Source organism: Epinephelus moara, chromosome 20 (genome assembly GCF_006386435.1).
Source record: "Epinephelus moara isolate mb chromosome 20, YSFRI_EMoa_1.0, whole genome shotgun sequence".
NCBI lineage: Eukaryota > Metazoa > Chordata > Actinopteri > Perciformes > Serranidae > Epinephelus > Epinephelus moara.
In genome coordinates, this window is record NC_065525.1 from 36226975 (window position 1) to 36252425 (window position 25451).

The following is a 25451-nucleotide window of genomic DNA, read 5'->3' on the forward strand; positions in this document are numbered from 1 at the left end:
TGCCACACCTACCTAATGATCTCTGACATCATTTTGGCTCTGATTATAAACATGAAACAAGAAATCTCCATGTGTTGTTTGTTGGCTCCCTCTAGTGGTGAAATATATTCACCAGTATGTGGCCTTTTTATTAGCCTGATTTAGCAGAGTATTTAAACAGAAACCCAATAGTATCTCATACATTATTGATTAAAATATCCACTTTCACCTTATTGACATTCCTTGTAATCAATAAACTGCATTAGCAGTACATTACTAAGAGGGTTACAGGCCGTGATGATTAGCAGAACCTGTGCTTTTGTTCTGACATCAAACATCCCTGAGCAGAATATTATCTTCCTTGTCACATCTTATTACTCAATTTCAAACTGGTCACAGATGAACTTTGACAAGCTGGAGAAAGACTTATGTTCCTCAGGCGAACTTTCAAACAGATTTTATCAGCTAATGTTTTAAAGGCCATGAAAATGCAGAGACATTTTTGCATTAGTTATCTTTCAAAGGGAAGATAATCTCACAGTTTTCATTGGAGCAGCAGGTCGGTCGACTGGTGTGATGTCCTTCAGCTTTATTCTCTCTGACAAATGCTGCAGTATGATTCTTTTATCTTTAAACACACACGCGCACATACCTCCACACTGGCTTAACCGGCTCTTTGACAGAAATGGAAATACCCCGAGGGCTAAATGCAAAGTTTGAAAGGTTCTCCAGACTTTTGTGGTGATAGCAGACAAAAACTGGAAACAGGTTTGGACAGAATGTGTTTGAAGGTGATGTGCAGGAGCCTTGAATGTGCTGCAGCTATTGTCAAAGATCCAATGCATCACTGCTAAACCTTGACCCTGAGAACAAGTTTGTATGTAAAGTTAGATTAAAGTCAAATTAGACTTTCTGTTGAAGCTCTGTATGTCAACGGTACATCATGTTTTGTATTGAACTGTTCTTGTTTTTATTCAAGTTGATGTTTTATTTGCATCTGCCACTTTAAAGGGGGACTTTGCCCATTTTCAAAATTCATATCTATTAATCCAGTGGTCTAAGACAGCCCAAGAATGTAAGTAGATATGAACTAAGTCTGGAGCTGCCTCATAAACAATGAACTGGAAAAGATGTTATAGATGACACTGAGAGCACCCAGGGGAAGGATGTGGGTACATGGCTGATTTTTTTTTCAGAGCTGAGAACACTACAATAGAATAAAGCTTATTTTGGTATAAAAAAAATAAGACAGAGCTTCAGTGGGTCCATAAAATCAGGCTCCCATTCATTATCTATGGAGCAGCTCTTGACTAGTGATGGGCAAAGCAGTTCTTTAGATGTTACTGAATCACTAGAATCAGTTCATTATAAAGATTCGTTCAAAAGATTCGTTCACCGAATCGTTCAGTGCTTGGCGGGAGGAGCCCTGACTGTGTACTGTGTAGTCCGACTCACTGAAATGATACACGGCTAAGCTGCTGCTTCGTCTGCCCTGCACTGGTGAGTCTCATTACTGCCCAGCCTAACGTTTTCAGTTTGTTTATCTGGAAACTAAGTCTGTTAAAACAATGTGTGGGGTGAGGTGTGTGACTGTGTTCATGTGGCTTGACTCCTGGCTACATTAGCCGTTAGCTTGGAGAAAACGGTTCCTATGAAAGTGTATCGCTAAGAAGAAATTATTTGAAACACTCAGGCATCAGGGTTACGTCGTTCACCGAGTGATTAGTGATTCGTTCAACGAGTGATTCGTCATGCGGTAGGCAGTCCCTCCCTGTACCCTGGCTGACTCGCGAGTGATTCATCGTTCGCATGGCCCGAATCGGCGAATCAGTTCAGTACATTCACTCAACAGATTCGTTCTTTTGAAAGATTCGTTCACGAACGACACAACACTACTCTAGACTTTAACAGCATTCAGCGGCGTCAGGGGGAAATGCAGTGGAACAAGGATGAAACTTAAGGCCGCTAAAGTCCGACTGGAGCGGGCGGGAGGGGTGGTGGATGGGTCCACCTAAAGGGGCCCACAAACACCGACCTCAGCCCGAGAGAGCAGTGTTCGCGTTCTGTAACATTGTAAAGCCAAACCCTGTACTTTTTTCCTAAACCTAGTCTCGCTCACCAGACCTTTCTCAAGAAAAGAAAGGTCTGGCTGCACCGACTCTCACTTTAAGATTGGAGAAAAAAACACCCGGCTTTTTTTATTTCTTTCAACCAATCACAATCGTTCTTGGCGGTGCCACAGCAACGGTGAGCTTGCAAAAATATTGCTGGGGGGAAACAGGTTTTGGTGTAACACGCCCACAAAAATATTGCCTACAGGACGCGAACCATGGCAGAAAAATGGCTACATCCCCGCAAGATCAAACACTGCAAAAGTTAGTAAAGGACGTTTATCGACTATGACAACCGGAGGTGGTAGGGCGGGACTTCAGCTGGTGGCTCATTCCGCCCGATGAGAGGCTGATCTATGCAGCGAACTTCCGCCCACTCAGACTATCCTAAACCCAACCATGTGCATTTATTTTGAAAGAGACTGTATGTAAACTGTAAATTTCCTGTGAAAACGGAAGTGTATTTTGAAAGAATACAATGCATGTAGGCAGAACTTGACACGCTGTCCCAGAACATCAACAACCAACGCACCTAGGGTACCTTGCTCCTTGTATCTGGGAGTGGAAAATCCATGACCAAAATGTCAATATGTGACGAGGTCAGAGTGAGAGCTGGAGCCTACCCCAGCTGACACTGGGCGAGAGGCGGGGTACACCCTTGACTGTATGCCAGACTATTATAGGGCTAACACATAGAGACAGACAACCATTCACGCTCACATTCACACCACATGACCCCATACTACTCGTATGTGTATTTTTCTATTATTGCACTACATGTTTCCTTGTCTTTCATACCTGTCTTTGCACCTTGTGTTCATTTGTTCATTCTATTGTGTTGCATCTGGACCAGGGAAACACCATTTCACTCCTATATGCACTGCACTGTATATATGGATGATAGTAAAGGCTCTCTTATCTGTATTACCAGTTAACTTACTTAGAAACTACATGTTTTCTCATCTGCTGCTACAACATATAGCCAACATCAAGAGAAGTGTTTTGTGTGCTGCCGTGCTGCTGCCATAGTTGGAAGTTTTTTTTATGTATAAAAGGCCATTGATATCAGACCTTTTGATTGATTACATCCTGCCTGTTTGATGAAACGAGCAGACAATCAAAAGTAAACCGCTTAATTTACATTGTAAGATCATGTAATTATAGAACACACACAGTATATGATGTCAGTATCTCTAATATCTTGTGATAACCATGCATGTCTGTTGATTTCAGCCATGTCTCACCATTCCAAACTGAAATATTGAGTATATTCTTTACTCTCTGTAGCTACATTTCTGTTAATGCCCTTTGATTCTGTCATCAAATCATGCTCTAGTCTTGATGTACTGATAATGACACACTTTGGCTTTCTGAACATCTATGGTTATATTTTCCAAACTTTGCTGATAGATTGCAGCTGTTATCGCCTCTGACTTGTCCGTTTTCCAACAGTTAAAAATCCTCCAATAGGACGATGTTACAGCCAAAACATGCCCTGGAATGCAGCAACCTGTGCCCAGTGCTTTAAACACATTTTGACAGAGCTGCTTGTTCAATAGTTAAAAATAGCTCCTGGAATGTTTTCATAATACTTCTGAAGCAAAGACCTAAATTGAAATAAATAATAAAAAGGCAACTATGCAGTGTTTGCACCTGACTCGTGTTGCTCCTTTCAAGATAAGACTTTATAGATATGTGGTTTTGTCTTGCTTGCCTTGAACTAGATTTGAACTGGACTATTTTGGCTGCAGTTTTTAGTGCATAAAGGGCAGATGTCTTTTGTTGGAGGCTTTGGGGTTTTTAAATGTCTTAAAATATGGGATTTACAGAGCTGCATGATTGAGAGAGACTGTCAGTGTATGAAAAGAATATCTATTTGTTTAACAATAAGAGTCTTCAAAGGAGAAGCATCACTCAAGGGGCTTTATGTGAGAGTGCTAAGTGGTTTATATGACATGCAGTCACTGACTTTGAACAAATACTTAAAGCCTTGAGCTACTGCTGCCATTCATTTACCTTTGCAATGACGACACCTCTGTCCTCACAGTTTATGACCTACAATGAGCCTCATCCAGACTGCAGATAATGTTGCCTTTGGTTGTGGTTAGCACAGTGCCAATCATTTCACAAATGTACACCAAACAAACAGGTGTACACGCCTCTTTTTCTCTTCCTAAAAATAAACTCAAAGGGTTAGCTAAGATGATGGCTTCGGGCAGTGGCTGAAGATGCACTTGAATTATATAATGGAAATTTATGTAACTATACCACACTGTTTGATTAATGATCAATCATAAGTCATTATTATACGTAAAACCTAATCTTGCAAGTAATTAACAAGAGGCCCAAGATAAATGTAGTGGAGACAAAAGTGCAACACTCTTCTCTGATATCCCCTACATTTGAGGAAAAGTTTTTCAGAACAAAAATACTAAATACAAAAGAGCTTTTCTCCATTTTACCTCTGGCCTGGAGTCCCCTCGCTCTGGTCACACAAGACTGAGATAAAGGTGGTTTTGCCATGTGGTGTCAGCTGAGGGATTTTTGAGGGATTTTCCAAGCTAATAAAAGAAGTCTCAAGGAGGATCTTCTAAATGTATCTTTTACCAGACAAACTTGGTGGAGTGGAGTCGAAGCAAAAGGTTATGATTGCCCAACAGTGACTGCCTGGCTGAGGTGAACTCTTATGCATCTTAAATTAAAAGCAACAAGTCTTTGTCTTTGAATGTCTAGATTTTTAAAGTGATAAATGATGTGACCACAATGCTGTGGTGCTATAAAATGAGGTTTGGTTCTTTCTGAAGAAAGAAAAACCCCTTTGTAATATGTCACCAGTGGTGGAAGAAGCATTCAGACCTTTTACTTAAGTAAAAGTAACAATATCACTGTGTAGAAATACTCTGTTACAAGTCAAAGTCCTGCATTAAAAATCTTATAAGCAAAAGAACAAAAGTATTAGCATCAAAATATACTTAAAGAACCACAAGTAAAACTTTTTTTTTTTTTTTTTTTACTTTATTTTTAAGCACAGTAAATTTCCAGCACAAAGCTTTTATTATGAGGTAGTGTTTTCTGCTGTAGAGTGAGTGACTAACTGACAGCTACTTGACAGAGACAGCAAACTAGGTCAAAGACATTGCCAAACGCAAGTATGAGGCTGAATGTATTAGACTGTGGGACCTCAAGCTAATGACTAAGGAGAAATCTGGACCCTGTGGCTGGACCAGTTGGGAACCACTGCTTTACAGAATGGCCAGTCTCACAATAACATATATTTGATTATGATTATTAATGAATATATGCGTTAATTATCTAAATTTTGCAGCTTGTTAAGGTGAAGTTAAACTTAATTTATATGCTGCTGTGTACCATATGCCATAATAGTATATCATAACTTATTAGTTGATTTATATTTTGCATTAACAACACAAATCTGCCACCAGCCAAATGCTGGTAAAGTATGCAAATGGCTGCTAGATTTGCTTTACTCAACAGCCAAAAAACAATGGTAATCTATTCAGTGGCTGGTACATTTTGGAATCCACCAGCAACTGTGGCAGGTGGACAAAAAAAACAAAAACTTCCAATGCTGAAAGTAACTTGTAACTAAAGCTGTAAAATAAATGTACTGGAGTACAAAATTTGCCCCCAAACTGCAGTGGAGTAGAGATGTAAAGTAGCAGAAAACTGGAAATACAAAAGTAAAGTACAAGTACCTCAAAATTGTAAGTAAAATACTTGAGTAAATGTAACTCTCCAACATTGTATGTTACTAACTAATGGGTTGCCAAGTTGTGAAAAACTGACTGGCGTTTATGCTCCGTTTTGACTCACATTTGACTATACTATAGAAATATAATTATTGGATTTTAATTAGTTTTTAAAAAAAATATTTAAATCGCATTTTATATTATTATTTTATTTTATTTATATCATTTTACTTATTTCATTTAATTCTATTGAAATTTTATTTTATTTTTGAACATTTCTGAGACGTAGGCTAAGCGGAAGTGACGACACACATTTACCCAACATGTTTGAGTGTTTTTGATAACATGTTTTCACAGTTTAGCTCATTCAACGGCGCGGTATGGTACAGTTACTGGTATGTAACACATTATAACTGTGGGAATCAAAAACTTTAACATTAAAACAACTGTTCAAAACAAAGCGTACATTAATAGCGGATGATCCTCAGCTAAACCCGCCAGATAGGTCAGGCTGCCAACGTAAAAAATAAGTAAAGTAAAACAAGTGAGACTTCCGATTTAAATATTGATTGTAAAATAAAACAATTTAATGTTAGATTACACGAGCGTCTTTTATTGTGAAGAGTGTAGACCGGATATGGAATTGTTGCTGCTGTTAGCTTGCCACCAAATACAGTGCGTGCCCATGTGTGTCTGGAACTGGAGTGTAGCCTGCACAGTCTGTGGTTTAGAGCGGTTTGTGTGTTTGCTGCCACAGTAGAGGCAGCCTGAGGGCGGCGTGACACACATTCACCCGCTGAATTGTTTTTCTTTTTACTTACGAAACGGATTTTAAGCGTCCGTACCGATGTAGCGTTAGCAGCTCGTGAACTCATCCGGACTTCAGTCAGTAATCTCATAAACTGAACTGGTGAGTAACGTTAGCTTAAATGTAACGTAAACACGCTCACGGCTAGCTAACGTCGAGACAATATTTAACGCATAAATGGTTAAACGCTGCTTCGAGTAATGGTGGTTTTACGCGGGTTAATTGTTAACAGGCTTGTCTGTTAACTAAGCCTGGTTAGCAAGGTCAAATAGTCAAAAATAGCCTGCTACATGTATTAGCTAACGCAGCTAGCCAAACTGTATTATATCGCACTCATCGCGGCGCATCTATCGTTAACGTCACTGTGATTTGTCAGCACGTGAAAGCTAATTAAATGCCCATACGTTGGTTGTGTATAAGTTGTCGCCATTGTTGATACCTGACAGTGTTGCTTTGCTCATTTTTGAGGGAATGCGTTGGTTTAAGGAGGCAATGTCACAGACAGAAGGAGTCAGAGCTACCTAACATCTTGAATGCATCTACATAACGTTACTGTACTGTGCCGTGCTGGGCGGTGTTCAGGAGCCAACTGCCTAAACTGTCTGCAGGACGTGATTTTCAGGTTATTCTCTCCTCCCTATCTATCGTCTTAGTAACGTTCATTTCCTCCGACCACCCCAGGATGCTGACAGTCACTTGGGTGGGGCTGACGCGGATGACAGTACACCGGAGCAGAGCCCAGGGATAAACCACACCGCACCGGATCCGTTTAAAAAACCGAGAGCGGGCGGTGGGTAAGAGCCATGACCAAGCCCGAGTCGAAGAGAAGCGGCGTGGCCACGATCAACGCCACCAGCAAGTGCGCCACATCCGCCGCCGATCAGATCAAGAACGGCACGGTCGAACCGGGCTGTCCGGATCAGAGCACACATATGAAATCTAATGTAATGAAGCAGACTTCAAGGGAGAGCATGCACCGGAAAAACACCGAGTGTGAAGTCTATGACGACGGGACCAACACCTTTTTCTGGTGAGTGCTTTAAGGCAATGTCAACACTTCAAATGTCAAATACTGAGCGCTGCAGCATCTGAGGTGATGGTGTCGATTTGATCAGTGACTGCAAGCACATACTTCAAATTCACAGTTCCTGCAGTAAAAGACTAGACAGCAGGGTTTTATAGCTTTCAAGGTGAACTGAAAGACAGGTCCGGAGTGACCTCCATTAATCACCACAAATACTGTGACCTTGTCCTAAATATTTGAATACAATGCAATTGAAGTGCCAAGTCTGAGGTCAAGCTAAAATGTGTTATGGGTAAATTATTAACATGCAAATGAATCACCAAGGTCCACAAGGTGTCAGTTATGAAGGTGTTCTGCTAGTGTTTGCCAGGCTGTTATAGTTGCTTACATTGCACATCCAAGCGCAGAGCTTGTTGTTGACAAGCCAATAGCCAATACCCCAGCCTGCACCTTCAGCAGAAAGAGATCCACGGCAGATTTGAAGTCGAGACAGATATACTGTCCATGCAGTAAACTGGAGGAGTGAGTTCTGCATGCACCCACTGACACACACACATACTCAAAGCATGGTGACATGTGCAGGGTGCAGGTGTTGCAGTGTGTGGGCTCAAGGCTAGTCTGGAAAAGTGACATTCTGCTTTGCAGTCTTATTTATTGTATAGCTACCATGGCTCTTCAACCTGTCGCTACAGGAATATGGAGTCTGAGTCTGTGTATGTGTGCATCATCTCTAAGGGGCACTAAGAATCTGTTAAGCTATGCAATACCTTTGACAGCACAGGAGACTGGTCCTCCCAAAGAGAAGCCTTAATGAGAATGTCTCATTACTGTGTTACGGCCTTGACATCCAGGTTTCCTGTTATTCTGATACTGAAAGCATTAACAGGAACTTAGATGCTAAGGTACTTTGTCTGTTCAGGTTATTAAAGTGGATCATCATCCTGCAGTATGTAAAGGGGTTTCTAATGTATGGCCTCCCCATGTATATCAATTAGGGTGCACTAAATACTAGACACACAGCTTGGTTTATGCAGTGTGATTGGAAAGCACAGCAAACTGCAGACTCAAAAATGAGCATAAAGTTGAATCAACACTTCTATAAAACTGTTCAGCTTATTCTGAACATCGTGACCCTCATGACGGCAGGGGTTACTATAGGTTTGCTGTATTAAACTGCAAAACATTATGATCTTGGCTGAGGTCATCTCAGTTTTAGTCATAAAATAACCATTTGTGGTTAGTCCTACTTGTGATATATGTATATGAATGCTTGTTAGGAATTTGGCCTTACAGTGGTTGGACGACACTCCCAGTGCGATATAATCAAGAGCTGATAATGAAGAATGTGGCTGTTTACCTTGTGGTCAACTTGGAACCCTGTGATCATGTTGAATCACACGGCATCCTGGATGTTTATTGGCTAATACTGCATTTATTTAAAAGCGGCAAAACACATTTCATAGCAAACGTGCAGCACCTGATTTCCTCCTTCCTGTCATAAGCCGTTAAAAATGTACATTCAGCAGTTAATACTTTTCAGAACTGAAATAAGGCCAACCACTACCTCAAATTCACCCATGATGGACAATTTCTAGGAGCAGACTGTGGTTAAATGTGAAGAAACTGTGTGTTAAGCAGACGAAACAGAGGAAGTGATTGTGATAAAGGTGGTTGTTTTGTAGGAATCCTTATAATGGAGCTCAACAATAAGGATTGTCCGATTGTCCAGGGCAAGTAGAAAACCTTATTGGGCTAGAAAATCTTGCAGCTCACTTGCCTGATTGGGTAAGTGGTAAAAAAGAATGAAACACATCAATTTTCTTTGGAGATGATGTTGGAAGTGGCTAAGGAGTGAGCCGTCATTGCAGGAGTTAAAGACAACGTTTTTGAGCTGAAGTGCAAGTGAGCATTTCTGTTGTCTTAGAAATAGTTGGGTAACAGAAGAGGATGTGGGTGAAACTCCCAACTATGTATTACACAGTTTACTGCAAGTTTGAGGGCAAAGGTGGATAAAATGGGGTCATTTTTTAAAGGCGCATCCAGTTTCCAAATAACCTTGCTTGAGCGCCAACAACATCTCACTGTCTCTTGCGTTCGTTGTTATTTGATAACCACAAATTAAAAATGTTTAGGAGCAAGTAAAAATTGACTTTGGGCAAGTAGGTTTCTGACCAACTTGCCCGACCAGGCAGGTGAAAGAAAACATTTAAGATGAAACCTGACATAGGCTGGGATTTGAGACACTGACTCCCGAGTGTTACACCAAAGAATTGTTTGTGGATTCTGACAGCTTCCTCTGGTAGTTAAGGAGGGTAACCATGTGGCATGCAACCTGCCTTATTAGCACAGATTGAATGTCGGGGGAAGTGTGTTTTTTTTCTGAGAAAAGAGGAATAGCTTGGATAGACCCTTATATAGAAGTCAGCCTGATGAAACAAAATTTTGTGCTTGCACACCACTTTTGATTTTTCCCTAAATAGCATTGCTGCCCACACATTTCAGAGGCTTCTGAGAACGCTTTGTGCCTTTTGACTGCTGACAGTGTCTTGGGAAAAGTGTCATTTTTGAATGTATTTAAGACTTAGGTTATTAACAACACTCAAGAATATTGAACTCATATGAGGATTTAATGTTAAGTGTCAGGAGGCTGGTGAACCTGGGATTTATAAGGCACTGAGGTCTTGGAAACGAGAGGCTGCTGTGAAACCGAAGCTTGTTGCATTAAATTAAGTCACATTTTTTTAGCTCAGTAAGTCACAAGCTATTTGTCAAGCTTATTTCAACCCTGCAGGACAACATCAGACTATTTGTGCGTATGCTCTGATTGGTCATTTGACTCACTTCAACCCGTAGCTTGTTTTATGTGAATGTTCAAACTTAGTCTTATTGGGAAATGTTGCTCTAAGGTTAGGCCGCCTCTCAGTTACACCGGGCCGGTATTTCCGCTGTGTCTTTTCACTCCCGGTGGTGTTGTGGTTCTGTGGTTGTTAAGCAAGAGAGAAGCCAGGCCCTCCCTTGTGTCTCCTGCCAAACAGGTTGGATAAGGAGGTGGAACAGGGAGAAAATGCTAATGACACCTGGCATACCGACTCCGTGACTCAGACTCTGAGCCGAAGGGCTGGCAGAGGGGGTGACGTTCTCTAGCTCGACGGATGACAGCAGGGATCTCAATACAAAATTAGCTTTTTAAAAATATTGCTATATTATTCATTCTTAAATACTAAGACAAGTTTTGTTGTGTTGTTTTTTTTTTTTTCAAGTCTGGAGAAGAGACCATTATCTGTGTAGCTACAGTCTGATACAGCAAATGCCTCTGTGCCGTTGACCTCGATTGCTGTCCCAAAAGTATTAAAAACACATTAAGAGCCACACTGTTGCACCAGCTGACATTTTCCTTAATGACAGTAAACATGGAAAGCGTATCCACTCTGAAACAACTCCGTGACTGTATTATCAAATCTCTGGAGAGGCAAATGTCACTTAGCATGCTCAGGGACATGGTTTTGTGTTTATGCATGGCTTTACTCGTGTAATGAGCGGAGAGAAACAAACTACACTTGCTGTGTTGATTGTATAAAAGCTGTGAGACAGAACAACACCTAAACAAGCTGAGAGACATAGCCCCCAAATATTACCAGGCTCAACCACCTGATGAATGCAAGTCCAATATTCACAATGCTTCAGCTCTGCTTTGGTGACCATATTGATATTGGCATTATATACCGGTATGTTAATTGAAAAGTAACAATAAATTGCGGGACAGAGAGATGTTTTTCGGGTAATTTAGAAGCCATTGCAATCATTGCATATTTTGTCTACAAGAGAGCACTGTCAGGTTTAGTTTGCTACTGTAAAATGTAAGAATGTCATGCTCACACTCCTGCAGCAGTAGTCCTCTGATAAACAGAGACGGTGATAGCAAAGTAGGGAGGCTCTGCACACAGGTCTACAATGAAATACAATTTTACCCTTTTTAAACAGGTAGAAAAAGATTTCCGCACACTGACATCTATGCAGTGTTTCACTTTATTGTTGAGCTTTCGGACTATTTGAATTTCATCAGAGCACTGGACATTTGGACTTATCGATGTTTCCAGCAGCTTGCCAAGACCAGGCCAGGTGGAGTGGTGGTTGTTCACATGTGGGAGGTTGAGTGGCGATTGCGCTATATGGTGATTGAATACTGATGTCCAAATTAAGAACTTGAGTATTTGAATACTGAAGTCTTTTTTTTTTCTTCAGATGTGCTTAAGTAGGTGGAGTGTAGCGAAAAATACAAGGAGAATCTCAAATCCTGCTTTTCATTGCAATCAGTTTTCAATTTAGAATCGAAGAATTGCGGTTTTTACATCTTAGAAAACAACTTTATAGCCTCAGTAGATTTTTCTTAACTTTCAAATATTAGTGCTTAACCTGCTTTTATAAAAGCAGTCATCATTTGGGCTCTTATCTTATCTTGCTAGACGTTCTCTTTAGTTAGCAACAGCCACTAGCTTTAGCCCTTTTACACTGCCTCATTAAGGCAGCGTTATGTCACCTCATTGTCAATCATTACAATTGTGGAATGCAGGTACAGAGTTGTCTTGCCTTTTAAGGTAGTAACAGCACTGAAACAACGCCAGTGTAAAAGGGACAGCCAGCTGAAAGGGACAGTGGACAAGACAGGTGTGACCTTTTGATGTGTTTCATGTGCTGCCCACCCCAGAGAGATTTAAAAAGCAGCTTATAGCAGTTAGCAGCTAACTCAAAGAGGAGGCACAGTGGCCAAAAATATCTGCAAATTCGTAAAACAATAAGGTCTGGGAGTTCCTTACCCTTGGTGCAGAGGAAGAGATCAACTGGCATATAACAGGGACAGTAAACCACTGCTGACGTTTATGTTATATGTCATGCTAGAAGCTGACACTGTTGTGTTACATATCATGCCCTTCATGCCTCATTTAATTGCACAGTGCCAGCATGCTGGCTTTGGTTCTGTGTAAATATGCGAAGGCAGCATAAAGAAGGGACTTCGTAGCAGCCCTATAGTGCAATCTCTGTGTAAAAGGGCTTTTGAGTGATGTTTGGTACTCGAGGTGCTAAATAGTAGTAAAGGACACTGAAGTTTAGCAGTGGTTTAGAGGGGTTGTGCAACATGTTGCTGAAATGCAAGTGAAATTGCTGAATTTGTAATTGTCTTTACCTGAAGCGACACTGCTCACAATACTCATTGTTGCACACATTGTCACATCATTAGGTTAATTGACACTGGCTGCTGGCCGCTGTTTATTCCCTTCACAGTGAGCGTCACAGTTCACTTGCAGGTCACACGCTCACAATGCTGTTTGGTGTCAGTGTTTTTAACTGAGCCCCATGGAGTATTTTCAACAGCTGGGGTACCATCAGCAAACAAACACAGAATAGGCAATAGGTCAAGCGTTTAAAAATGCTTTGACTGGCCTGATACTGACCTCAGGTATTGCCTCGGGACAACGTGGATTACAGTAAATGTTGGCTGATTCCAGTGGCCTTCTGATCAATCTGATAAGTTTAGTTTTAAACCTTGACCTGGCTTTGCCATTGCTCCAGCCATTCTCATATAGATTATCATGCAGTTATGTCCTTGTCATTTTTCCAAAGATCATTCAAGGGCTTAATCCTTTCCTCTTTATAATTAAGAATTCCTGGGGTAATCCATTTTGTGTTGCCGTGGCTCATATCAGTAAGTGGACAAAAAAAAAACCTTTGCCCCCTGAGTTAAGATGAATCCCACAGATAGCATGAATGTATATCTGAAACTCTGTAGCCTGTAACTGTTTGACGACAAAGGCCGAGGTTTGCTCCCTATATGGGGAATGAAGTTCAACTTGTCGACCACGGTATGCAAATGCTATAAATCTAACAAACTGGATGCTCCCTGCTGAGGTCTCCACAGTCAGGCATGTCACCAGAAAATTGACACAAAAGCTGTTTTTGACTTCTATGCCTCCACTGAAGTGAGATAAAATGTTGGACTGGCTCATAAAATGTGTACCTCATTGTGTATTTTTTGTTTTGCACACCCTTTTGTAATTATGTTCAGCTGACGTAACCCAGTTTCTCAACAGAAATCTGTTTGAACTCACCTGTTTTATCTCGTCTCCACTCCCTTCCTATGTTCACACTGATTATTGGAGACAAAGATATTTTGGCCCACACCCAGGATGTCTAAATGCTTTGTTAAGACACTTTGTTAAGTGATCACCAATGTGTTCACAGCTCAAATCACACTGCAGTTATATTGCTTAACGTTCTCCTTTGGTGACCTGAGATATTGTCAGCTTTTTTTTTCTTTCCTCCGGTGGCTTTTATTGAATTTTCCTCTTGACTAATGTTATTAATATCCCTCTCTCCATTCACTCTCTCCCCCTCTCTCTGCAGGCGAGCCCATACTGTGACAGTGCTGTTTATCCTGACCTGTGCTCTGGTCTACGTCACACTGTTGGAAGAGACCCCCCAGGACACGGCCTACAATACTAAGAGGTCAGTAGACTACGCGCGTCACTTCCTCAGAGTCCTCAAAGCCAAAACACTGCAGGAACCAGCAGGCTGCCCAAAGAATATCCACTTAATCCACTGAGGCCTTTTGACTGGACTGAAGTTCGAAACAATTGTTGTAGTCAGCATCAGTACTGATTTGAGGTTTATTCTAACTGATTTTATATTTTGATTTGTACCTCTGCCCCCTTTTAACCAGACGTCCACCATTACTTTGTCTTTATGTTGTGTTCTGTTAGTCTGATTTCAAATAATTTGCTTCTGTGTGGGACACACTGTGTGTGTTTGTCAATCTTTTGCGGGTCATGTCACACTGTCATTTAAAGCCCGATGAATAAGTCACATAAACAGAACAAGCCAATGAGCACCACAGTTTTAATCTCACCTTTAACACCATTTGGCATGAACCCACACAGCCACAGCAGCATGGGTGAGGTGCAAACTTCAAATTGAATCACTCCCTTCTTCAGTGGCGTTCACCTTGAACCCAGCTGGCCCTCTGTCAATGCCATGTGGAGCTTTTCACTGAAAAATGATGTCAATGACCATATTAAGGAAGAGTCTGAATGTCAGATACCATGTGATTAGATTAAGTTTTGAAGAGTGGCTGTTGTGCTTTACTCTTTCAACACAGAGAAAATATCAAACTCAGTTCATCACATTTTCTAGTGCCCAGTCATACCAAAAAGTGACAGGCTTAGTAGCGACCATACTGAGTAGTCTATGCCTCCAGAAAACAGCGTAGGTATGGTGAAGAAAGCTCTTATTCTAAAGATGAGGGTTGTTTTAAATTAGATGGTTCCTCTTTTATTTTAAACTTACTGGTTCTCTCTGTTCCCTCAACTCTCCAGTAGGTTTCCAGACTCAAATTTATGTGTCAGTATTCTTCAAAGTTGAAGCCTAATGCGGCTTAGTGGATAGAGCAGGTGCCCGATGTACAAGGCTGTTGCCGCAGCGGTCTGGGTTCGACTCCAGCCTGTGGCCCTTCCCTGCATGTCATTCCCCCTCTCTCTCCCTCCTGCACACTTGACTTTCTTATCAATTAAAGGCAAAAAATATCTTAAAAAAAAAAAAAGAAAAATTTTAGAACTGACCTGGATTTGTTCGCATGGGCTGACTTGTCTTCATCATCTTGGTCAGGAGTCGATATCTGATGCACATTAGTCTGATGACGGCCGCCTGAGCTTTGATACAGGACAGGGTCGGCAGCAAAATGTATTTTAGGACCTAAAAAATAAATGTGTGTTCAAGTATATGCTATATAGAGAATATTTTCACCGCTTTACCTCATGGAGGACGGCAATTTCTATCCTTTCATCAAACCCACCAGACTCAATTGAGAAAAATGTTTTAGCTCATTGAACATGGGAGCTGCCGGTATACCGCTGCCCCGATCAGTTAGTTTGTGTTATTGTGTAATTTAGGAGAATCTGCACTAACCCTTTCTAACACCAAAGTCACACAGTACAAACAAACTTACTGATCGAGGCAGCAGTAGACCAGCAGCTCCTGTGCTCAGTGAGCTTTGATAACTGTTTTTGTCAATGGAGTCTGACTTTGAAGTGAGCAGTATCATGGCTTCTGTTCCTTTTTGGATATTGCTGTCGGATGACAAGGTAAAGCTGTCAAAGTAATCTCACGTAATGTAGCGTACACTTTAGTGGACATTAATCTTTTCAGGTGGGAATTTTTTAGGTGGCTAAAATGCATTTTGTTGCTGACCCCTCCTCAATAATACATGGGTCAGCTTCCGTGTCAGTACTCTTGCCTGCTTCTCCAAACTGGGGGCGTACCAACCGCCATCTAATGTATGTAATGCACTGACCTTATAAAAGCCCACTCAAAAATATCCTTCAATTTGCTTTTCAGCAATAGTGGCTGCATGTCTTAGTCATTTCATTTAAATAGTGCAAGGCAGGCTAAGCACAAGAAAGCTGCATAAATGATGTGTGTGTCTGTGACAGAGAGAGTGAGGTTGTGTTTATGTGTATGTTGCTGCGTGTGAGGGATTGTGTGATGTTCTTAACAGGATTTGCTGCAGTCAGCGCAGTCTGGCTCGTCAGGATTAAGACCCTAGAGCTTCTTCTTAGCAGAGGAGTTCCCATACTCAGACTGAATCTCACTCATGTGCTCATTCATGCACAGCAGGATATGTTCATCCTCTAACACTAGTTCACACACATTTACCCTCACTTTGACATATACTCGTAATCACATACACTCACTTTCCTGCCTACACACAGTCAATCACCGTATCACACACACTCATGCTCCCACCCTCGTTGGCGCACACAAGCTGAAATCTCATTGTGTGTATAGCTAAGCCTCCTCTGTTCATTTGTAGGCTCAGAGCAGTGGAGTCGCCACGTCTTAGGGTTTTCAGATCTCAACACAGCAGCGATTAAAGGCAACACAACCTGATAGCAGCAGGTTCAGATTGGCCTCATCTCTTGAGGAGTTGTGAAAGGGAGTAACTGTCCATGGTCAGCTGAAACAGGTCACCAAATCAAATTATGCCGCATTACTTTCCCCTTCCTGTCCCTTCCTATGTTAGGCCACTGACATCACAGATTTTATGAACAGCTTGAATTTATTTTCAGACCACTAAAAATATAGAAGTATGAATCTGGGTTGTAGAAAATCTTCCATTGGCACCTCTCTTCTAAACCTGCTGTAATGTATTTCTCTTTTTCAGCACTTATGCCAAGAAATCTGTTCAGCAGATTTTGTAGCTCTGGCTATATGTTGAAAACACATTCAGACAATTCCCTTAAAATAAACGCTCTAATGTGCGAAACTTAAACTTTTCAACTAAATTTAGCTCACTTTGAACAGACAGCTGACCGTCATTTCAGGGCTGCGCTGTTATCAGCTGCTCCAACATCAAACGGACACTTTGGAGGGAAAAAAAAAACACGAAACCTTGAAGCCACAAGCCTCTTAAATCTCTGTTATTATTGAATCCTCATGTTTTGCATTCACATTCTGAGTAGCTTGCCAACAAGCGTGTCATGGCTGAATTTCCACTTATTAGTATTAGCAAAAATGAGGCAGATGTGCCTTTTGTCATTTATAAAAAGATAAATCACTTTTCTATAATACATCAATGATATTTCAATGGAATAAATTACTTATTGACTTATTCATACTTCAAAAACAGCATCAATAAGTGATTAACATAGGGGGGATCAAAATAAAATAAATAAATAAAATAAAAATCAACCAGCCACCCTCCTCCCCTGACAAGTAAAGAACAGTCCCTTCATAAGTAAAGAACAGTCCCTAAAGTGCGGTGAGGTTTGTGGACCGTTACCTGCCACAAAGAGAGAAATGTGAACGGCTCGTTTCTCCTCTGACACGCCACATACCTGTGTGCCGCCACGGCTCGGCTGTTCAGGTACTACTGGACAGTCATGATGCCAAGAAGAGGAAATTATTGGACCTGGAGCCGGGCTTCTCTGACGCCGGTAAGCCGCTGCGGAGCACTATGGCCACCGTATTTGACAGGTGGAGCCTCCTCCATATTCCTGTCTGTGACCCCCGTTCAACCCACAACCGGCAGGATTTGCCTTTAGTTTCTGCTGCTGGTTGAAATCTGTACTCACACAGCGTGCTCCTGAATGATTTCTTTTGCTTGCACAAAACTAACTATTTTTAGTCGCAAATGCGAGTAAAATGCTCGCACCGTAGAGCTCTGTGGAAAACAAATCACTGCCTACAAATAAAAAGAAATGAATAATAACTTTAACTGCTTAAAGATACTCAATAGCTCAGTTCATACCTGAAATGTCTCTGGAAAACAAACCACTGCAGCAGCATATTGAGTGCCAGGTGGACAGCACGCGCTGTTATTGGACAGCGCATGTACACTCAGCCTCTTGTGATTGGACTTTGAACTTATCCCACAGTAGTGGTGCCATGAGGTACCGTAGTACTACGGTACTCCAACATTATGGTATCATATGTACCGTAGAGTTTTAGTACCGCGGTCTACCATTGGTACCAGTATACCGTGCAACACTACCACTTATACAGTGCAAGTTTCATCTGAAGGCATGGCATCATGGAGTTTAATGATTCAGATGTTAAACTAGCACATAATTTCTGCCGTGTTAATAAGATACTCCAGTACACAGACAACACTTTCACATTCACATTCACAGGACAGAGGGATGTTGTATGCTGTAAAGCCCTGTGAGGCAAATTGTGATTTGTGATATTGGGCTTTATAAATAAAATTGATTGATTGATTGACATTCAAACTGTAGAACGCTGATGTTATTTTTTTTCCCAAATTCAGTGTTACCAATTTAAAGCTAGTGTTTTGAGACTGAATAACTTCCACATTCACACAGACTACCTCTATCTGCCGGAGTAGGTGATCAAATCAAACATCTCCGCTTTCACTGTCAGCGTAAATATGTTCAGTTCCACTTTGCTACTGGAGTAATAGCCACAAGGCTTGAGGCCGCAACACATATATCAGCTTCCAGATTCATTTATAGTATATCAGAAATTTAAATTGCATTTTTCTCTGTTTCTACTTGTGGTCCTAACTGTAGGGGGATTGTGGCCAGCATCCTGGTGTTCCTCTGTTTTGGAGTGACACAAGCCAAAGATGGACCCTTTACCAGACCGCATCCAGGTAAGAGTGGCATACTTGTGGCTGTATTTCATCTTCTTCACGCCATCTGTCTCCTGTTATGTTAAAGAGTAGGTTATATTTCAAATAATATGAGTGGGTACCTCCCTGAAGCATAACCAGGATATGTCATGTTTTGCCCTGGTAGAGAATAACTTTTAAGAGTAGAGTATGAACAACCTCATGAGCATTAAAGAGCACTGTATATCTGCCATTACAGTAATTGACAGGAACTTTGCTCTGTTAATATAGCGCGCTGTTATCAGGAGAAGCCCAGGTGTTGAGTCTGATTTTTTTGATGGCGCATTATTAATTTATTATGTCTCCATTGCGTCCCTGTGCAGAGAGGTAAGAGTACCTGAGAGCAGTTTCCACTAATTCAATCAATAGCAACATTTGAGAATCTCATGTTGGCCTCTAATATGAAACAAAGAAGCTCTGAGTGCTGGGAATCGATACACACAATGGCTTGCTAAATTTAATTGTCAAAGTAAAGGAGGCATCTGGGTAAATGAAGGGGGTGGGGTGTTTTTCTGGCATGGGTTAGGTCCAAGTAAATCCCATTGAGAACACCAACAAACAAGTCCACACTGGGTAGATGTTACAATAATGCTCAGTCAATATTTTAAACATGGTATTAATGCACGCCCTTTAATGGGGCATTTTTGGCTCAGCTTAACACATAAACGTCTCCCACAGATCAGTGAGCTGCTGTTTAGATGCAGAAAAAGGGACATTTGTGCCCCTTATGGTTTTATCTCAGCAAGACTGCGACCATTTTCATTTATTCATGACCCACCACTGAGGCAAATTTACATTAATGCAGTAACTTGACACCCACCGGTAAAGATAGCTGGCATTAGCCTACATGGCATTATACCATGGCCACATTGCATTCTTGATTGCGTTTGGCTGGCAGGTATCTAGTAACTGAAGAGTGTAACCGGACACCTCTGATGCAGGTGTTTGTTTCCACTTCTGCTTTGATGTACCAGTATTCAAACTGTAGGTTAGGACAGCAACAGTGGGGCTTAGATTAAAGAGCTTTCAGCTAGTTGGACATCTTGGAAAAGGGGCCACAAGTCTAACTGTATGGTCCCTGAATGCAGCATAAGCAATGTGGCATTTAGATCTCTCTGTTAAAAGTTGATATGAGTCTGCATCCTGTTGTGTGTTTTCATTACTCAGGTTACTGCTGTTGTTTTTGACGAGTGCGTCAGCTTTGTATTAACAGTTTTCACCAGTGGTGGGGGCGAAGATATATCGTATGTTGAACCTTTTTTGGTGTCGCTGAGTGTATTAACTGTGGCACTGCACCTCTTTTTAAAAATCTGCTGCACACTCTAAAGGGATGCGTCTATTTTAACAGTGCAGTTCGTAGAAGTAGTTTGCTATTTAGGCTTCGAACCAGGTCATTTATGCAGGACACTCATCTTCTCCCTTACACAACATGTTTCTCACTAACTCCAGAGGGGAAGGAAGGAAGGAGGGAAGGTAACAGGGTGTGGAGGTCAGTTGGGGATGCACATTGAATGTTGGCGGTTGTTGGCGGAGGCGTGAAGTGGCCAGACAAGAATTTGGGCTGCTGTTATTGCATTACTCGTGCCTTCTTGCCCCCTCCTTTTGTGGATTGAAAGACAAGGGTTCATTTGTTGTTGAGTGGCTGCGTCACACTCCCTGACTTGTTGAGCCAGCCAAGTGGGTTCAGTTGTTGTTCACCTTGTTGTAGTTTTTTTTTAAACTCCACAGGTTTGTATCCTGGGAAAAGATCCAGGGGGACTTTAGGATTTACAACCTGCAACTCCCACTGGATCACCGGCTGGGAGTGTCGCAGCACACTGAGCATACACACATCAGTTCACGAGGAATAACTATAACAGTGACCGTTGAAGTTAATCCTTTTGTGACTCATATATTACAAGGTGCTGCTGTGAAAGTGTTCAACTTCTGCCACATCCATTTTTTGTCCTTTCATGTGACTTAAAAAAATCTATCAATGAAACACAACTTAAACAGAGGCCAGATTATCTGTGGCAACCCTTTTGACTGTAGTACTCAATTTCTACTGACTTTTGCTGTGTCCCTGGTAATAGAAAAGCACTATGATTGATGTGTTGTGAAATTCTAGATGATTAAAGTCACCACATCTTACCATCGTGATTTGATTTTGCACTAATACTCGCATCCGGACCAGCTCATTGTGTCCAGTCATGTGTTCAGGGAAGATGTCTTTCATGAAAAGACACATTATCAGTTTGTACATTGCGTGTTGGTGTGGATATCAAGAGCATTAGTGAAAAGGGTACGTGTCAAAATCAGGGCAGAAACAAAGGAGATATCAGGATATAACATTGTAAATTCATAGTTATGATTGTCAGCGAGGTCTGTGTGACTGAGAGAGATATAATGATACTCAATACAAAATAAAGCATCACTTAGATTCTGTTCGCAATCACAGTCTTTAACCTGCCCCCTTTAAACATCAGAGGAACTAAACTGAAGTTGTTTTAATTCCCAGATGCCACCCAACATGTTGTATTTTTGTTTTTCTTTGAAAGTAACTACAACTCTCACCATCACTTTCTCTCCTTCTCTGAAGCTTACTGGCGGTTCTGGCTTTGTGTCACCGTTGTCTACGAACTGTTTCTCATCTTCATCCTGTTCCAGGTTGGTGTGCTGATGATGCTGATGCACTGATAGACTGAAACACTCACATTAAAACATTCATTGCAGAAGGGATAACCATATGCTGTACATACACATATAAAGTATGTACAGCAGAAGTGCTTCTCTGGCAAAACTGAATTTTGTGGACATTCACATTAGGGCTGCGCCTGACTAAGAATTTTCCTGGTCGCCCTATAGTCGTCATTTAGGGCCATTAGTCGACTAGATGCCCGCATGCTTATGCTATTAATTCAACTATTAAATCATATATTTTGGGCGGGGCAACACAATGGTTTGTGTTGAAGGTGTGAGAAAGAATAGTATCAGTAACATTGTTAACACTGTGCTACATTACAGAGAAATACAAAACCATACTAATGAACCTTCATTAATATAGGCCTATATTTTATCTCCAAGTGCACGTCACACACTGAGCGAGCCGCCTGTTAATGACGCTGTGGGCTAATGGGCATGTAGCTACTTCCATGTTTCAGATGATACGTCATGTTTGTAGTCGACCAATGAAGATGAGTTTACATATCACCTTGGGTTCGTCCTTCACCTTCTCAAAATGATCCCACACTTTGGATTTCCTGCCCGACATGTTATTAACTAGCCTGTGGAATAACCGCAGGTACCAGCCCTGGGAATTACAAGACTCCTGTCTGAGTGCTGAGCGTGGCCACTTCCTGTGTCTGTCCTTTAAAATTAAATCCCCACATGGTCCAGTCATGTAGGTTTTGATTTATTTTGACGAGGCGCAGCTCCTAATAGAGTTTTACATGTTTTTTATGTGTGTTTTTTTTTTTTTTTTTTTTTGCGAAATCTTGGCGACTAACATTTGGTCGGTTTAAATTGTAGATTTGTGTTCACAAACCAAAGCAAAGTAACTACACTCTGAAAAAACATGTAGTGGAGTACATTAAGACATCTTAAAACCAGGGCTTAACACTGGCCAAAATATAAGATTATCTGTTCCAATCTTTGCCACTTTTTCTGCTGCGATCCTCCCACATCTGGAATCCTGGAAGCCTCTTTGTGCTCTCCCAGTTTGATTAAAATGTCACCGAGCCAGACCCTTTCAAACAGCAATACTTTACAGCTGGCAAACTGAATCGTAATCAGGCTTAAATACTGTTAAAGAAGTTTTAATACTTAAGCCATCTACTTTTTTTTCTCGAGCAAGGAAATATTAAATTGTAGATTGGTGAAATCCTTCATTAATTCCACAATTCATAGAAGCAAAAAAGGAAACTTGTTCTTCTGTAGTGTTCTTTGTAGTGCTGCATGGAAACAGCTAGAATCATTTTTGCTTTTTTGGTAGAAATTGTTATGAAGGTTGTTTTGAACTCCTGACAGTATGATTAACAACGGCATCTGTTTACTTGGAAACATTTCCATATTCCTTTATGTAACAGTCATAGGTGAAAAGTCACATTGCAACATTCACCATTCAGCCTCAGTGTGGCTTGATGTCACAAGAGAAGCTCCTTTTCAGAGAGAACAAGCGCTAATAGTTTCTGTACTTTTCCTCTAAACCCATGTTATCCAGACGGTGCATGATGGACGACAGTTCATGAAGTACATTGACCCCAAACTCGGGGTGCCGCTCCCTGAGCGCGACTATGGAGGAAACTGCCTCATTTATGACCCAGGCAATGTCAGCGACCCCTTCCACAACATCTGGGTAAGACTATTTATCACCTGTTTTTATCAGTGATAAAAGGTGACTCATGAACATGTGTCTTTGTGGACGTGGCATTTTATTGTTTTAAACATATTTTGAATATGCAGTACCGTTCATGCTCAGAGTGTTAAACTGAAAACTTCTGGCACATAACAAGCCTCCTTCGAAGAAGTGAAATTTCTGACTTGGTGCTGTTATTTATATTGTGGTACTCTTTGCCCTCAATTACTACTAATAAGGAAATGACCCAATTCTTAAATAGTGAGAACGAGTCTGTTTCTTTCTCTCATACATTCACACACTCATTCTCCCTCCTGTCTCTTTCTCCTTTGCTTTCTCTCATACACAAACGCACACACTCACAGTTAGTGGCCCCAGAGGCTTGCGTCTGGTGCAGATTATAGCCCGTCAGTAGAATCAGGCCTTCTTCCCCCCCGGGGAGGCAGTCTGCTGCTGCTGCTGCTGCTGCCACGATGACCCAGACCCCATCTCCACTGTTGGCCTGAATTCAGTCTCAGGGAGTGGGTCAAGCTCACCACATCCTTTCCTAAATTACAGCCAGCCTTTGTGAATAACCTTTAAAAATGTCAAGTTACGACCACATATCTAGAAAAAACAAAACAGACTTGGAGACCATTTTGGAATTGTATGTAAAATAGCAAAAACTAAAATGTGCGAGGCAGAAAGATTTGAATATAAATGCTATGTGGTTGAACTGTGGTGTGTGAAAAAAATAAAACAGCGGAGAACTGCTTTTGGACGTATTTTATTTCTGTGCGTTATGATGCCCAGCCAAGTTTTGTCCTGTTCAGTGACCCAGTACTCACTGTTCTCATTTCTGGTTGGTACCAATGTGAACTATTTGTGGGACTTTATTAAAACATAGAGAGTAGAAGTTAAGCGTAGGGCTGCAACTAATGCACCAATGAATTGTTCAGCCCATTAAATGTCAGAAAGTAGTGGAAAATGCTTAGTGAAAAAAAAGCTTCTCATGACTTGTTGAAAGTAACACATTGGTTTGTCTCTGCAGGACAAGATGGATGGCTTTGTTCCAGCTCACTTCCTGGGATGGTATATCAAGGTACGTATGCAGTGTGCTGTTACCGGACACTATACACCTGTGTGTGCTAATTGAATTAGTCGTTTAAAGAACAACTGGCGGCTTTTAAACTGCCACTCTAAACAAAATGGTTTTCAATGGCTGTGTCATGAAAGGACTTGAGCATGGGACATAGAAAAGATTTGCAGCAGTCAGTCTTGTTACTATGGGAATGAAAACAATGTCTTTGTCAGTGATAACAAATAACATGCATTTAAAGCCCCACTCCACTCAAAACATGTGTTTCTTCTGTTTATATCCTCTAAGATGTCTGACCTTGACTATACTGACTTGTATCTGTGCAAACTTACACAGGTGTTTTCATATTCTTCTACTGAAGAAGGTGCTGTCTGTGTCTTTTCCTTAAAATCTAAGATTCAAATGTACACAGAGCAAGCTGCATTAGTTACGTCACAAATTCAAAAGCCAATTGCTGCCTTAAGGCCCTGACACACCAAGCCGACGGTCGGCTGTCGACCAAAGTCGGGCCGTCGGTGAGCATCTGTCAGCCTAGTTTTTGCTGTGTGTCCCACACCATCGGCACTTTGGCGTCGGTGTCTGCAGCTTTTCGGCCAATTGAGCATGTTGAATCGGCGGCAGAGCTTGTCGGTGAGAGAGATCACTCTGATTGGCTGTTCAGGTTTTATTTCCTCGCCCCTGTAGCGAGTGAATCTGCCTGAATCTGCCCGGAGCTAACTGGTGCTTCCTCCGCGGGCTCCACTTCACTCAGCTGCCCGACAGACCTGCTGCTTCTTCCCACTTTAACCTGAATAACAAACTGGAGCTAGCTGGGAGCGGCTAGCGGAGCGTTAGACGCAGCATGACCGGAGGGAAGCACAGCCAGTTAGCCTCCACCAGAGATATTGGATAAAGGAGATACCCCACCGTAGGCTTATCCAATATTAAGAAAACGGTTACTCTTCCTGTCTCCTAAGTGGGCGTGGTTAGCTCTCCCTCCAATCAGAGTCTGTTCTCCCTCAACCCCGCTGCAAGTCTCCTACGGGGGCGTGGCGCTGACGTCACTGAATCAGGAAGTGAGCTGAGTGGGGTATCTCGCTTTATCCAATATCTCTGCCTCTACTAGTCTCTGAGCTAGCCCCGGCTCTCCGTTTGGATCCAACCGGAGCACAGAGCCCTGGTTTGTTATTCAGGTTAAAGTGGGAAGAAGCAGCGGGTTTATCTTACAGCTGAGTGAAGTGGAGCCTGTG

The 25451-nt window shown here is 41.6% G+C and overlaps 1 protein-coding gene across 1 annotated transcript in view; it reads left to right on the forward strand.

The window, feature by feature from the left end:
- Positions 1-6476: 6476 nt before the first annotated feature.
- ptdss2 (phosphatidylserine synthase 2) overlaps positions 6477-25451 on the forward strand; it is a 36746-nt gene continuing 17771 nt past the window's right edge. The window contains exons 1-7 of the mRNA XM_050072160.1: positions 6477-6710; positions 7290-7638; positions 14032-14133; positions 18711-18793; positions 21390-21457; positions 23010-23144; positions 24175-24225. Coding sequence (XP_049928117.1) covers positions 7412-7638; positions 14032-14133; positions 18711-18793; positions 21390-21457; positions 23010-23144; positions 24175-24225 — 666 coding nt within the window. The 5' untranslated portion in view covers positions 6477-6710; positions 7290-7411. The remainder of the gene's footprint in view (positions 6711-7289; positions 7639-14031; positions 14134-18710; positions 18794-21389; positions 21458-23009; positions 23145-24174; positions 24226-25451) is intronic.